The 16,116-nt window shown below is 39.6% G+C and overlaps 1 protein-coding gene across 1 annotated transcript in view; it reads left to right on the forward strand.

Moving 5' to 3' along the window:
- LOC135701285 (uncharacterized) overlaps positions 1-16,116 on the forward strand; it is a 194,180-nt gene that overhangs the window by 19,683 nt on the left and 158,381 nt on the right. The window contains exon 2 of the mRNA XM_065222026.1: positions 14,380-14,839. Coding sequence (XP_065078098.1) covers positions 14,380-14,839 — 460 coding nt within the window. The remainder of the gene's footprint in view (positions 1-14,379; positions 14,840-16,116) is intronic.

Here is a 16,116-nt window from a genome sequence, read left to right on the forward strand (position 1 = left end):
CTTCATGGGCGATCTGCTTCCAGAAAGAGTTACTCCAACGATGCCCTTTCTCAACATCGGGGTAGATCTTTGTGGACCGTTCCAGTATCGTAAAGGCAACAGGCTCCTCCAACAAAGTGCTTCGTAGCCATTTTTGTGTCACTAAGGCAGTTCATGTAGAGCTTCTCTACAACTTCTGCACCGTGGCGATCCTTGGAGCGCTGCATCGGTTTATCGCTCGAAGAGGCAAGTCGAAAATTCACAACAAATTTTTTTTTCCAGCTATCAATATCCTGGAAAATTAGGAAAAACCATTGTCAGGGTTATGTTAATTGGTCTAATGATTTTGTTTTCAAGCTAGAAAACTCTTTTTCCCCTGGTGATTATTTTACCGCTTTTGAGATATGACCGAAAAACTAACAACCACTCGTTTTCTCATTTGCCATGTTCTCTCAGAAACGCGCGAAACTGGCAATTTTCAGTATTTCAGTAAATACACATAAACGTAAATTTTTCTCTTATTTAATTAGGGGAAATGATGGCTTCGGCATGACAGACTATTTTCGGCAACCCAAATTGAAACGCCAATTTCACTGGATTTTCTTACGAAAACACTTCGCTGAATGCATTTAAACGATTATTTAGGCTTTCAGCTTCAATTTGACTATTTTTTCATCACTGAGAAAAAGCAATCTAGCAGGGTTTTTTTTAAATGAAACACACGCACGACAAAATGCTGCTGATTTCGAGTTGCCGATGAAAGCACAGCTGTTTGACACGCAGCTCAAATAGAAAGTTTACCGAATAAAAAGATGTTGCCTACAAAAGTCGCTCTCACTAGAGAAGATTAAAGCTTTGTAAAAGCGTTTCAAAACAGTTTTTGGCAATTCTTTCGACTGAAATTGTTAGCGAAGCTGGCAGCAAAAGATTGTAATTAAACCAATACTGCATATGTGTGAGTTCCTTAGAGAAAAAGGCTATAGAAAGATGGTTACTGCTAAGGCTGCCGAGAATAACGGGTGTTCAATAAAAAATGACAATTTTTTCAACGAATTCAGTATTTTTTTTAAACATAATGTATAAATTCTTCAAAAAAAACAACTTCAATGAATATTGGGGAAGGGGCCCAACTTAGTCGCGATGCTCTCACAAGAGCACTGGACGGCACTGAAATCATTCTCATTTTTTATTGAACACTCTTTATGTAAATTCCCCTACTAATAACGAAAATTATAGTCAAATAAAAAGAAATACTACTGGCAAAATGGGAGTATAAATATTTAAGCTCAGACTGCAAAAAGCAGCCGATTCCGTAAAGGAAGTTCTATAAAAACCAAGAATTAATCGTTTGAGGCTTACTGAAGCATTATGAAATATCGTTATAGTTGCAAATATTAAAAGACTAAACATACCCCTTTACTTCAGTAACGTCAGCCTCCATGACCGAGGGAAGGGTGAAACTACCTGGATTATAGTTGGAAACCTTCAACGCTGAGTTTTTTTTTGATACTTCCACAGTTGTAGACTGAGAGCATTCTAAATAATTTTTCGAATCTGCATAATGATACTCTTGCCTACACATCACTCGTTTCAACTCCATGCAACTATTCTAGGGTAGATGTACCAGTCAAGACTATACGTTTCTCTTACGGTGTGTTCCAATTATGGCCTATGAAATTTCCCCATCACACCATATTAAGAACGTACAGCTGAAGCTGATTGTTATATAATTTTTACGCTTATGGCGGAAATGACCACCATATGGCCGAAGTAGAGCAACACCTTATACAATATAACCACCATCGCGTAATCCTTTTTCCAGTCAAGCCGCGATGGAACGCTAAGCACCGGCACTCGAAAATGTGATGAAACGAGTTATCCTTTCATCAAAAGTTCCACCATGTGGAGGCGGCGATGGCGGTGATGACGATCTCTTGGCTCAATATTGAATATGCCTCTTAATTTGTTTCAAGCACTATTCATGTGGATTTTTTCACTTGTTCAAGTTCTTACAAGCGATTCCACTCATGGAAAGAAGGAAAAAAGCTTTCGGTGAGGGACGCTGTGAATGGGGAAGGGAAAACCCTTTGATTTGAATGGATTTAACTTTTTTAGTATTTCATCTACCGGGGATGGGTGCACTGATTCAGTGTGCATGTGTATGGACTATAGATTGAAATTCTACTTCTCTTCATCAATCAACCCATATTAATCAATCTATTCTCCAGTGCACTGCAATTAACGCTCCGATTGACTTTCCAAGTAATAGATCTACCTTGCACAAATGAAGCAACATGATTAAGTACTGTCGCCCAGACGTCTGAGGGGGAAATCTTCCATTCAGGTCCAGCATTTCCCAACCAAGTCAGTCGGAATTGCGATCGATAAATGTCGGGAATGCACTCCATTGTCTGTACGGTGTACAGCATATGGTTTCTATGTAGCCAGCCACCACCGACAGTGCTTTTTGCGACGAGAAAACCGGAAAAACTTAACGAGTGCCTACTTATTACAAGGCGGGTAATCCCGCATCGTCGCCGGTCGTTGTAGGCGGAACACACGAGAAACATCGTATAAAACATAATTGATGTGAATTATACCTCTCGAGCATCTGAAGCTCGCGAAACGGTCGATTCGCTAGGCTAATGGGACTATGTATTTGATTCTTAGCTCAACGGCTCATATGTACCCACCCGGACAGATCAGATTCCTGTATCAGGCAAAGTGCATCGTCGCGATGCCGTTGGTTTTTTTCCCCTTGATTTGATTTCCGTCGATCTTGTTTTTCCGTGCCGAGCACCAATGCTACCGACGTCAGGGGGCAGATCCCACCACACCTGGACCCTACCTATCGACCCATCAACTCATGAACCGGGGACCAACGGCTTTACTTCCCTTCCGAAGGAAGGCGTGATCAGAGATTTTATGCCTCAGAACATCCCGGCGGCGCCAACTGGGATTGAGCCCAGGTCTGCTGGAGTGAGAGGCAATAATGTTTACCACTACACCACCGGCGCTGCTGGGAACGGCGAACGGTCTGATAATTTATAGCGTAATCAGGTGTGTTGGATGACTTCGTGTGATTGCCTTCAATGATTGTTTCCAAAATCATACTCGCATTTCTATTAGATATTCCAGTTCTTTCAAATGCAGCTGCAAAATTCGGAGATGTGATGTTAATTTTTTTTTCAATTGCGGTACCTGTAAGTACAGAAAAAAGGAGAACCAACCCAGATCAATCGTAAAAGTAGGCAATTTATGCGGTTATTTCGAAAGCACTTCTAGAAGACTCATAGAAGGAATTCGGACTTGTGACCGGAAAATGAGCACTGAAGGCCACTGAGTAACCTTTCGGATTATCCGGATAGACATGAAGTAGACAATTACGTGGATAGACCAATCCAGTGGATGCCCCGTAACGTGGGTAGATCACCTTTTCGTGGTACGTTACGGGATGTAAGATCTACCACCGATTCCTAGTCATTATTATTATTATTTATTTGTCGTCAATCAGTGTAGATCGTTTTACAATTGTTGTCTTAAGAGCTATTTTTTCAATTTTTCCTTTGTTTATTTTTATAATATGTCTTGAGAACAAGTTAAAACATTACTTCTAGCTGACGTTATGCGAGGAATTAAATATTGCTTTAATTTGGTTTTTGTCATTGTAAAGTCAATGTTATCGCAGTGCTTATTATATGTATCCATCATTTGGTTCAAGGGTCCAAATTTGGCATAATTCGTACGATGACGATTTGTAGCAAATATATTTTTATTTCGTAAATGCCTAGATGGTGTATATAAATTTAAGGATGACAATAGTTCTATAGAATCAATGCGACGTGATACGATATCGTTTACGAAAGAAATCATAGCACATTCACGACGCTTTTTTAATGTTTGGATATTTATGAGCATACGCCGAGCTGTGTAAGATGGCAGAGGAAATACAGTCCAACCTAACTTGCGGAGTGCATACAATAGAAACTGCTTTTGAACGGACTCTATTCTTTCTTCGTGTGTGATTGAAAAAGGAGACCAAACTATGCTGCAATATTCTAATATCGATCTTACATATCGTATACGGATCGTGAAAGTTATAGCAGAAACGTTTTATGAAACCAAGCATGTTGTTAGCTCTGTTAATAATTGTGATATAATGATCGGTGAAAGTAAGTTTTGAGTCCAAAATAACACCTAGATCCCTGACTCTATCACACTTTTCTACGATATGGTTTCCTAAAGTGATTGTTATATCGGGTAGGGTTTGTTTTCTACTAATGGTACACAGCAAAAAAATAATTTTGATATCACATCAAAGTGGATGCACTACAATCATGTCGAAAATTTCATGTAATTTTTATGACCACATAAATAAACAAATGCAGTAAAAGCAGCGTAATGTCAGTTCATGCATTGTATTAATCATGATTGTCCTTTTTAGCAAGTAATATTACACTATATTTTCGACATGATTGTAGTGCATCCACTTTGACGTAACATCAAAATTATTTTTTTGCTGTGTAATTGAGTTACATTTTTTTATACCGTGCCGATTCAAATTTCGGACACTTAAACTCGAATTTCGGACACTTTTAAAAGTTGATTATCTCGGTCGAATATGATCCACATGTCTTGTAAATTTTAAATTTTTTTGACTAGTGCCCTCCACGATCATCTAACATTATTACTTTGTTTCTAACTGGATGTAATATTTAATTAAAAATGAAAGTGTCCGAAATTTGAATCGTCCGAAATTTGAATCGGAACGGTATTTAATTGTAGCAGGCTTTTTTGGCACCAAGTATGGAATATCTGTATTTCCTCTTTGAATGTGATGATGTCTTTGACATCTTTTATTTCCAAAAAAAGTTTAATGTCGTCAGCATAGGTTAAAAGTTTCAATTTCTTAATAATGAAAGATATGTCATTGACGAAGATGAAAAATAAAAGCGGTCCTAAATAGGAGCCTTGAGGAATTCCAGAAGTGACATCAACGGGATTTGATGTCTTTCCTTTGTATTTTACTATTTGATGGCGGTCAGTTAAATATGATTCAAGCCACTTGAGGAGTGCGTAATGAATTCCCATTTTTTGAAGTTTAAAAAGAAGCATGGTTATGTCAATTCGATCAAACGCTTTGCTGAAATCTATATACAACACTTCTACATGGTTTCCGTTATCCATTGTATTCAAGGAATAATTAATTAATTCGAGCAAATTCGTAGTTGTTGAACGGCCTTTAAAGAAGCCATGTTGAATAGTAGTTATTCTGTTTTTTAATTTGAAGAAAGAGTTTTTCATTCACAATCGCCTCGAAAAGTTTCGGAATGCAAGAGATTATAGCTATACCACGATAATTACGTATGTCGGAATTTTTGCCCGATATAAAGATAGGCACTAAAAACAAGTTTTTCCATATTTTAGGGAAGTTTCCGGATTCCAGTGACATATTGAAAATCCATAATAATGGAGCAGTAAGTTCAGTTGCTAAAGTTTTCATAAAAACTGGCGGAACACCGTTAGGGCCAGGATCTTTAGATGCATCTAAATTGTTTAAACCCTTTAAGATATCATGAACCTTGATTTGACTTAAGCTGATGTCACTTGAAAATTCTGGATAAGGTTCAAAATATTCACGGTCACAGTCCTCTTCCTTTTCAACGTAGTATAGATTTCTTGGAAGAAATTTGCAAACAAATTGCATATATCATCCGAGTTCTCACCTACCCTGTCGTCCAAATGCATCTTTGATGGAAAATTCTCAGATTTTAATTTGGTTTTCACATAGGGTAGAGTGCTACTTCGTCGTAATCGTCCATTTCCGTTCTATCGATCAGAAAAGATCAATAATATCAATCATGTCACCATGCACAAATAAATAATAGGTTTGTTCCGATGCGTTAGTTCATTAGCTACAACATAAATCCTATTAGAGCGCATTGTATGAATATTTACGCTCATTGTTCTCAAAACAAAAGAAGCGCTTCTAGCGAATCCTCTTTTTCAACGTTAATCCGTAGGACGAAGAAAATCTAATGGCGTTTCAATGCGTTTGGACGGAATTGAAACTCGTAGAACGAATTTAGAATCAATAAGCAGTATTAGATTTTTAACAATATCTCAATAATGTGTGACTCTTTATCATATCCAACGATACATATGGAAAGGTGAATAAATTTAGAAGTCATCTTAGACAGAAATATTCCATTTGTTGTTCAAACTAGTTCAGAAAAGAGAGGTAAAGCGCAGGTTGTGCTTAGTAGGACGGAAATTAGATCAAAAACCCTAATTGAAGAATTTCCAAGGACAAGATTTTATTTCAAGTTCACTTTTTAAATTATACTCCTCAAATGCCATATTCACGGCCAAATTTAACTGATCGCAAATGTCTAAATAGTATGCCAAAGTTTCTTCACTATTATTTTTTTTTATAAAATTTGTGCGCTTTTTGCTTTCGATTTTTTAAATTTTTCAGTTCCCTGTTGTACCAAACTGGATGTTTTGAATGACTCTGACGTCTTCTTCTTTTAGTTGGCACTTCTTCAAGAATTATTTCAAGCAACACATTGTAGAATACGTCAACTGCACATTCAACATTTCCTGCAGTTCTTAATATTGCTTGCCAATCGACAATGTTCTTTCATTTATGTGAACGAATAAAGAATATTCTATTGCTGTGTGAAACATTTCATTTCTCCGTATGGGACTAAACGATTCAGTCACACAGAAATCTTCATAAGTATTTATTAATAAAAGGTCTAAATAACAATTTTGTTGATTTTTCACATACTTAATTTGATTAAGACCTAAATATTTTTTTTTCTTTATTAGAGATATTTTTAGCCATAGGCTAGTTCATCTCTTAAGACCTAAATATGCAATTTTATCAAAAATGAAATGGAGTGTTTCATTTTCCCCAACGATTGGAAGTAAGATGCTTTCATTGTCCATATCAGAAATAAAGTCAACATTGCGTTGGTTAAAGTCCCCATATATATCTAGATAGAGCTGGAATTAGGGCGAAACAGCTTTTGTAAACAATGACTTCTATCGATGATTTCTAGGAACTCAAGGCACGCTCACGCAGACCAACATATCCATCAGATAGGAGAAGTCTTTCTCCACCTGATGAGGATGTTGGTTTGCGTGTGTGAGCCTTGAGTTTCTAGGAATCATCGATAGAAGTCATTGTTTACAAAAGCTGTTAGGCCCTAATTCCAGCTCTATCTAGATATGTACTTTCACTTCAGGGGGTAAACTAGACAAAAAAATTCCGCTTTTCCAAAAGTAGAAGAGTCTGTGCCTAGGGGTACGAACGGAAGCTTGACGTAGAACCGCTAGTGGACGGAATAAATGTGAAGAGCATTAAGTTCTTTCAATTGATCAAATATCTACTATCTCAACTCTTTCCGTTTTCGAATTGTAGGCGTACCAAATTTGTAGTAATCTTTTTCAAAGAGAGAGTTGATTACGAGAATCAATCAAAATCACTTGCACCCCTGCTTCCAAGTTTGTGTGGTCGTTGGGGGCTTGTGGTTCTGAATATGGACAAACAAGCACAGATACATTCTATTCCAACTCTTTAATGATGTAATCTTGATGGCCCTGAAAAGGGCCGTTTTATTGAAGAAGACATCCATGGCCACTTACGCTTGGCGTGTTTAGTGTAGGTGACAGCATCACGGACCTCATTTTCCAGGAACACCTTCAGCACTCCTCGTAGATCAGACCGGAGATGCGTCAGACACCGCCACGGCGAGCCAGACGGATGGTGGTTATCTCGAAGAATTTGCGATGACGATTGACACCTCCTTTGCCACGACCAGTCAATTGTTGCTTGTTGGGTTATAGAAAAGTGGACTAAGCACCTTCCTACTGCTGCTATTGCTGACCACGCCGTCCGAAGTGACAATGAGCTGATACCAGACAGCAGCGCTGCTTTATATCTTTTTAGGTTAAAGCAGAATGATGTGCAACCAAGTGGTATAAAAGCTACAAAGACTCCTCCCATTATGAGTAGTTTACTATCAAGTAGCGACACTGGCTATTTTCCTTTTGCGTACACGGTGAATGAGAACGACCCAAATTTGAGTTAAGTGAGTAATCGCCAAAAGTGTAGGGACTCAGCGATGAGTAAATTTGTCTCATGGTTTCCTGTGGAAAACCTAAAAAATCTGCCAGGAAATGAGGATATTGACGAAAATTTTACTCAGTCTCGGAGTAGTACCAATAGACTGAGTGAATCCAATCTTTACTTTTCTCAAATTCGGGAATTTTTCCCTGGAAAATCCTGGAAAAACCTGGGAAAACATGAGGCAAATTTACTCATCGCTGAGTTCCTGCACTTTATTTCTTATTTCTGAGATAACTAAACTCAAATTTGGGTCGTTCTCATTCGCCGTGATAGATATCGGTGCCGGTGGTTAGCGTGATTACCTCTCACCCCAGCAGGCTTGGGTCCAATCTCAGTCGGCGCCACCGGCAACATGCATAACATCTCTGGGAGCTGCCTCCCTGGCGTTCGGTTTTCACAAAGTGTACCCCCATATAGAAATCAAAGACGTAGTCCTAAATACGTCAAAAAACTTATCATACTTGTCCTTATGAGCATTGTTCGGAAGAAAGTATACCGAAGCAAAGACATGAGTTTCATCTGCTACTTGCGCTTTTACCCATACATGTTCGAATTCTTTAAATGTAGTAGCCATAATAATTTCTGACTTCAATTGGGTCGAAATCGCTATTAATACTCCACCTCCCGATTTTTTTTTCCAGACCATTGAAAATTGCGGTCGTCTCTATAAACGTTATAATTGTTACCAAAAACTTCTTCACTTCTCACACTATCATCCCAACTTGATTCATTAGCCATTATGACAGAGTAAGTAGAACTTAATATATTTTGGTTAATTTCATTCATTTTACCGGCGCTTTTCATGCGGTTAACATTTTGGCAATATACCAAAATTTCTGTACTGGTCTGAAGATTAGATGAAGAAGTTGATGGTAACTTGTCATTCATAAAACTATTATCAAAATTATTTACCCCTGATCCATGTTCCGAATTTGTTTCGTTCTGCAAAGTGTCGTGGTCTTCGTTATTTTCTTCCTCTATTGAGCGTGTCAGTTTTATAGAAAAAACGAGTGACTCTCCTTGATGTAGAGAAGTTGTCAAGTCCTGGATAATGTCGGGGTCTGCCGGATCATTGTCTTCCTCCAAGGGGTGCGTCAATTTCGTACAAACAACATCGCACGCCGGGTAGGGGTTTAAGATTTCCCCTCGTTGGAATTGCATTGTGGGTCGATAGTTAGCTTGCGGCGGCCTGGAAAACCGATCTTTCGCTGCCGCAAGAAGCTCTCGATCAGGTGGCAGTAGGTTGTTTCTATTCTGACTAACACTGCTGTAGAAACTGTTACGGTTAGTGTTGTTTTTTCGATAATTGTTAGATATGTTATTGTTGTTGTTGTTGCCAAAATTGTTGTTGTTGTTGTGGTTGATGTTATGTTTGCTGTTGTTGTTTTTGTTATTGTGGTTGTTGTTGTAGCCATTTTTTTCTGGCTCAGATGTTGCGATTTTCGAGCATCGTACTCCGTCCAATCATCTTTCCACACCTTCCTGTCGCCCAAAACCCTCCAACCGGAGTCGGCGGCATCGTTGTTATTTCGGTAGTTTTTGTTGTTCAATTCGCCCATTAGGCTGGGGGGGGGGGGGGGACGGGACGGCAAACGTGCGTCCATAGTATTAATTACAGAGGCAAGGCATTTAATTTCATTCAAAATGTCCCCACTAACTGCGTCGGCAAGACATTGCTTTCCAGTCAACACATTTGAAGTAGAACACCGTTCAGTGCATTGCGCAGCCATAGACTGCTCAAATTTGTCACTTCATCACATATTTTCGTCAGCTCACGTGACTACTTCAAACTAGGGGAACAGGATTTTTCAGTAATACAAGGAACAAATCTTAGTCCTTGTTACTTTTTATGCCTTGTTGATAGTGACAAGACTCGGCTTTGTCTACCGAGGATGATCTTGAAACAAGGAAAAAAGTTGGAGACACGACCGCATTGTTGACGTAGGACTACGATATTTTTGTTCGATTTTCTAGTTTGTTGTTCGGGATATTATTTTGGAATTAAGTGAATTTCATAACTCAACTCTTTTGTAGAAAGTTGTGGTGACCCTGAACTGTGATGGTTTCTTTATGGCAAGCTTTGCTATAATCACTGGACCTCGTGTTTATTCGCGTTTATACATATCACTTGCGCAGGAAATCAGTTTGGCACGGCATTTGTGACCAGCATATCTTCCGGTGGCATCACACAGGTCAAAATTTGCCCAAATATGCCAATAAATTGGTTTGTTTTGCATTTGCTTTTAGCAAAATACTGAACTTTTCGGGAACATTCACGCCGAAGAACTCACCAACACACTTTTTGTTACATGCCTCATGCATGTAACAAATGAAATTGTGATTGCCTTTCTTTTTGAACACGCCGGTAAAGTACACAGACTCCTCCCATCATAAGTAGTTTGCTATCAAGTAGCGAAACTGGCTCCTCTCCTTTTGTACTCTCTGTACTTTAAGTCTATGTTCTCTGTACTCTGTATTATTTCTAGATAGAGCTGGAATTAGGGTGTAACAGCTTTTGTAAACAATGACTTCTCTCAATAATTTCTACTAAATCAAAGCTTGTCCACGCAAATCAACATCACCACCGGTAGAGGAAGACTTCCCCTACCCGATGGTTCTATTGTTTTGCGTGGGAGTGCCTTGAATTCCTAGAAATCTTCGAGCGAAGTCATTGCTTACAAAAGCTGTTACGCCCTAGTTCCAGCTCTATCTAGATTTAACGGTTCGGACGATTTCGAAGATGTCGCGCAGCAGGAGAATGCATACGATGAGGGTTTCTCAGTTTATGAAAGTGGAACGGAATAAATTTAGTTTAGTGACAAATTGAATGGGTTACTCTATATAAATTCTATTCTAACTCTTTTCTGAAATCAACTTGGTGGCCCTGAAAAGGGCCGTTTTGTTACGTTGGTGATAAGTTTTAACCTCCGAAACCGTACAGAGTGCGTCCCTGTCGCTTCAGAGTGTAGATGACATCCATGACCGTGACAGTTTTGCGCTTGGCGTGTTCAGTATAGGTGACGGCATCACGGATTTTTCTAGGAACATCTTCAGCACACCTCGGGTTCCTTCGTAGATCAGACCGGAAATACGCTACCACCACGTCGAGCCAGATGACGGATGGCAGGCTTGATAATACCCTGGATGTTATCACGCAGAACCTTCCGATGACGCTTGGCGCCTTCTTTTCCAAGAGCTTTGTCTCCCTTGCCACGACCAGTCATTGCTGCTTGATGTTTGTCTTTGAACGGGTGAATCGAAACTAAGCTAAAAGCAACTTTTTTTTTTAAACTTTAAATAATCTATATTTCTTGAATTTGTGTGGTTTACATGTATAACTTATCAAGTGACACAGATGCGTCTTTTCAACTTTAGTTCTTTTGATATTTCAATTATTATTAATTACAGTTCCTAGTCCTATCAGGCCTGTTTTAAGAATGACCACCTTGGTGGGTAAGCTAAAAGCGTAGTTAGCAACCTGTTATATAGACAACCAGCTCTGCCGGTACCATATTTTCTCGGTCATGATGATGCAGCTTTGTCGATATTGGGAAATTCTCCGTGATAACATCCAGGGCCTGCCATCCGTCGTCGTGGTGGTGTCAAGCGTATCTCCGGTCTGATCTACAAGGAAACCCGAGGTGTACTGAAAGTGTTCCTATAAATTATGATCCATGATGCCGTCACTTGTACTGAATACACCAAACGCAAAACCACCACTTCATTGGATGTCGTCTACGCTCTGAAGCAACAGGGACGCACTCTGTATGGTTTCGGAGGTTAAAACTTATCACCAACGTAACATTGGTGGCCCTGAAAAGTCATTTCAGAAAAAAAAAGTTAGAATAGAACTTATATAGAGTATCCCCTGCTTCCAAATTTGGTTATAGAATTACAACTCTGGAGAGCTGCGGTGCCGGTGGTGTAGTGGTAAGCGTAATTACCTCTCACTCAGGTAAGCATAATTACCTGGGTTCAATCCCAGTCGGCGCCACCGGGATGTTCTGAGGCATAACATCTCTGATCACGCATTCCTTCGCAATGGAAGTAAATCCGTTGGTCCTCGGTTGATGAGTTGATGAGTCGATAGGTAGGGTTCAGGTGTGGGCAGCATTATAGTCGCTATAGGTAGCATTGGTGCTCAGCACGGAAAACAAATACAAGGAAAAAAAAACGGAGAGCATTTTGTGTGGTCGTTGGGGGCGTGTGGTTCTGAATTGGCAGCAAAATGTTCCGCAATTGCATCCTCCCTATTCGTACACGCCCGAAGATCGGAGGCGAATGTCACTTCGACTTGTTTCATCTAATAACCATTCTCTGATGACTGTGTTGGGGAAGCAGCATATGCATGTACGTAAATGGTGGATTTGTTAGTTATGTCGAAGCTTTTGGACAATGCTTGAAATTTACCACTTTTTCAATAGTTTCAATTTGATAATTAACAGTCCAAAGCATTGTTATCGCTGCGTAGAAATGTTTCTGATCGATTGGTGATAATTTATTTGAAATTGGTCCAGGGGCAGCTAAGTTATTAACGTTCAAAATCTTTCATAATTTCATTTGTCGGTTTTCATAAAGTGTACTCCCATCTTCCCGAAAGACGTAGTCCTACGTCAAAAAAATGAGTTAGTTGTCTTCATCTTGGGGAAAAGTTGGCTTCGGCAATACCTTAACCTATTATCGTCAGGGGGTAAACAACGTCCTTGAGAGCTCAATTTTGGCATGTGGATACATTGTGTTTCAGAGCAACTATTGGCCAAATTTGAGTGCTCTAGGACTTTGTTTACCCCCTGACGATAATAGGTTAAGGTATTGCCGAAGCCATCTTTTCCCCTATGTGATTCCTAATCTTCTATTCATTGTTCCCTAGTTTGAAGTGGTTAAGACTAGGGTTCTGATGCATGGTCATTATCGGTGTCTTTAATTTTGTTGCTAAGGAATCCAATTTTGACTGACAAAGGGACGCGCCTTTGGAGGGTGTTTCAACACTCCGAAGGGTATAAATAGCGGAACCTTTCAATTAGAGTCGGATCCTTGCGATAAATGCAAGAGTGGCAACTGTAAAAAAATCGAATGCTTCATCATTTCTCAATAGTGATGGAGTAATACGACATGCACTAAACTAAGGACACGGGATATACTACAATCGATCAATTTACTGGTTGCAGTAGTGTTAGGTCCCGAACAGAGGAAAAAAAATCCAGTGGATGTAAATTAACGGAGTATTTGATTCAAAAAAGGGCATCAATGATCGATTTCTGACCTCTAAACGTCGTCCCAGTACTTGAATGGTTTTATTTGTCAAATACATACATTGCAGCGTCATCTGTCTTGTAACTTTCGAATACAAAATATAATCAAAACATCTAATCATTTCATAATTCCAAAATCATTATTTTTGCGGAATGAGTTCTATCTAGCCTACTTCTGGGAAATTGTTAAAGCTTCAGGAAATTTCTAGAATTCCTGAAAAAATCAGCGAAGAGCCATGATCATTAATAAATATTATTCTTAAAATATCTCAGGATTGTCAATATACAAATTTTTTAAAACATTGTATCAACGATCTCCTGCAGCCGGACTTAACTTTTAAAGCAAAGAATGTTTAAAATATTTAAACCTGAAAATCTGACTTCCAAATTTTATACATTTGATCCATAATTTTTAAACGCATTTTAGATTAAAAAACCCCGATCATTGACAACCTTATGGGGATGATAAAAGCATAGCAATATTGGGAATCCGGATAGTTCTAGGTAGGATAAATTTTCCACGAAACATTCAACTCGTCAACATCTTTTAAACGATTACCATTCAATCTTCCGTTCGTACAATAACAGCTCTTCCGCACCCATTTACAAAGAATTCCTCCGCTTGAGCTCTCTTCGGTTTGATTTATCCCCCATTTAGTCATCGATTACACATGAGTAAACACGACCATATCGAAAATGAAAGTTCTACCTGCAATCACGACCAACGACGCACGAAACGGTCGGTAGTTCCAGTACCTAGTCTCAACAAAAACGACGACGAGCACACGGTTAATAGAAGCAGGAAGTTGCACCCTTTTCCAATTTACCGTAACAAAGAACCCGTCGTCGTCGTCGTCGTCGTCGTCGTCGTCGTCGTCGCCGTCTGTCGACATCATCATCGCGCACGTTGCCCCTGAACCATGTAGTTTGTCACGCTTTCCCAGTCACGTTAATTTGTCACCCGACGAGTGATGCCTAACGAATTGTTTTCTTCTTCTTCTTTTTTTGCAGAGTCCCAAGTTTGCTCCACCCATCGAGTTTGTCGATCAGGCCACGCTTAGTCCTCCCGAGGGCTACAAGGACGGCAGTGGGCTGTTGGACAATGCGCTCGGCGGCGCCCTCGGTGGGCACGTCTTCGGTGCACAACACATTCAGCAGCTCCAAGTTATCCAGCGGCTACAGCAGCAACGGGCGGCCATGTTGGCCGCTCGGGCTGCTGCCGGTCAGCAGGGACAACAAACGGGCGGCGGCACTCAGACCTCCCAAACTGGCACCGCCGGTGGTGGCGGTGGGGGAGGAGGAGTAGGTGGCGGCGGTGGTGGTGGGGCAGGACAAACAGCTCAGCAGCAGCAGCAACAGCAGCAGCAGCAACAACAACAACAGCAGCAGCAACAACAGCAGCAGCAGCAGACCGTTTGTACCGAATGTGCCGAGTGTGCGGAATGTGCCGCCAAGCAGTTGCATGATGAAGGTAGGTGTAAAAATTGATGCTCCCGTTCTTGGAATTGACTCCTGGGTGACTTTGGGATTTATTGAATTAGTGTGGGCACATGTGGGACTAGAGAATGGGTTTATAAAGCAATAGAGTTATGCGTGATTTGAATACATTGGTGAGTTGATTGTTGGTACGATTTCAAACTCAATTTGAAATATGATATTAAAGTAAAAGTTTTATTGAATTATAAACTACGGTGAATTCGATAGTGTATCGAAGGTCAATTGATCTATAATCTTCTACAAGTTTGTTCTGCATAGTATCCTCTATCTAAATCTCCGGGAAATGTAAGATTCTACATTACATTGCGGAAAAAAATTCCACAATATTATCTTTAAAACTCTCCCGAAAAATTATGCTGAAATCAGGAACAGTTGTTGGGGATATCATTTCAACAGTGAGGAGCAGCGGGTTTTGAATGGACCTGTGCACCGATCATGATGTCACCGGTGTGTGTTATTTTTCTCTGGTGGCGGCAGCAAGAACTGGCATAAAGCTTTTTAACGACAAACATATATATTTTGCATACAGAAACTAATAAATTATACATCTTCTTCTTATTATTCGCATGTCAAGCTTATTGCTTAGTGCATATTAGCTTATTGCGTGCTCTCAACTTAGTGTTCTAAATGCACTTCCACAGTTTTTAATTGAGAGCTTTCGATGCCTATACCAATGCAGGAATTTGAATATTGTGTGGCAAACACAATGATACTCTATTATGCCCAGGGAAGTCGAGAAAATTTTCAACCCGAAAGGTTCACTCGAATCGAACCCGCCGACTCCGGCTTGGTAATACCCTGCGTTTACTGACTAGCCTATGAAGCCCCCTTTAAATTATACGTACAGAATTGAAAAACCAATGCTTAAAAACACACACAAATGAGCCATTAAACCCCGGTGCAAATCCCTAAAAAAGCGATTGAACCATACAAAGTATCAAAACGATCCATATGTTATGTCAAATTTAGCAACACAATTGTTAAACTGTACCTCCAAATGTTTAAAGAACGAGCATAGTACGAATTACCCATAAACATATTGAAAATATTCCATAACTCGTTCAACAACGATCTTTAAAGTAACGAAATTGATCCATAGAAAATGTCCGCACCACGGAATCCGCTTCACCCGGGCAGGAAAAAAATAACTTATTAATACCAAATTTAGGTATGAAAATAGCATAACTGGCAACCTAAATATGGTATTAAATAGTGAGGCTGACATAAGAGGTAAAATACCAAAAAAAATAC

Source organism: Ochlerotatus camptorhynchus, unplaced genomic scaffold, assembly GCF_037179485.1.
Source record: "Ochlerotatus camptorhynchus isolate MF236.1 unplaced genomic scaffold, CSIRO-AGI_Acam_v1.1 ptg000153l, whole genome shotgun sequence".
Taxonomy (NCBI): domain Eukaryota; kingdom Metazoa; phylum Arthropoda; class Insecta; order Diptera; family Culicidae; genus Ochlerotatus; species Ochlerotatus camptorhynchus.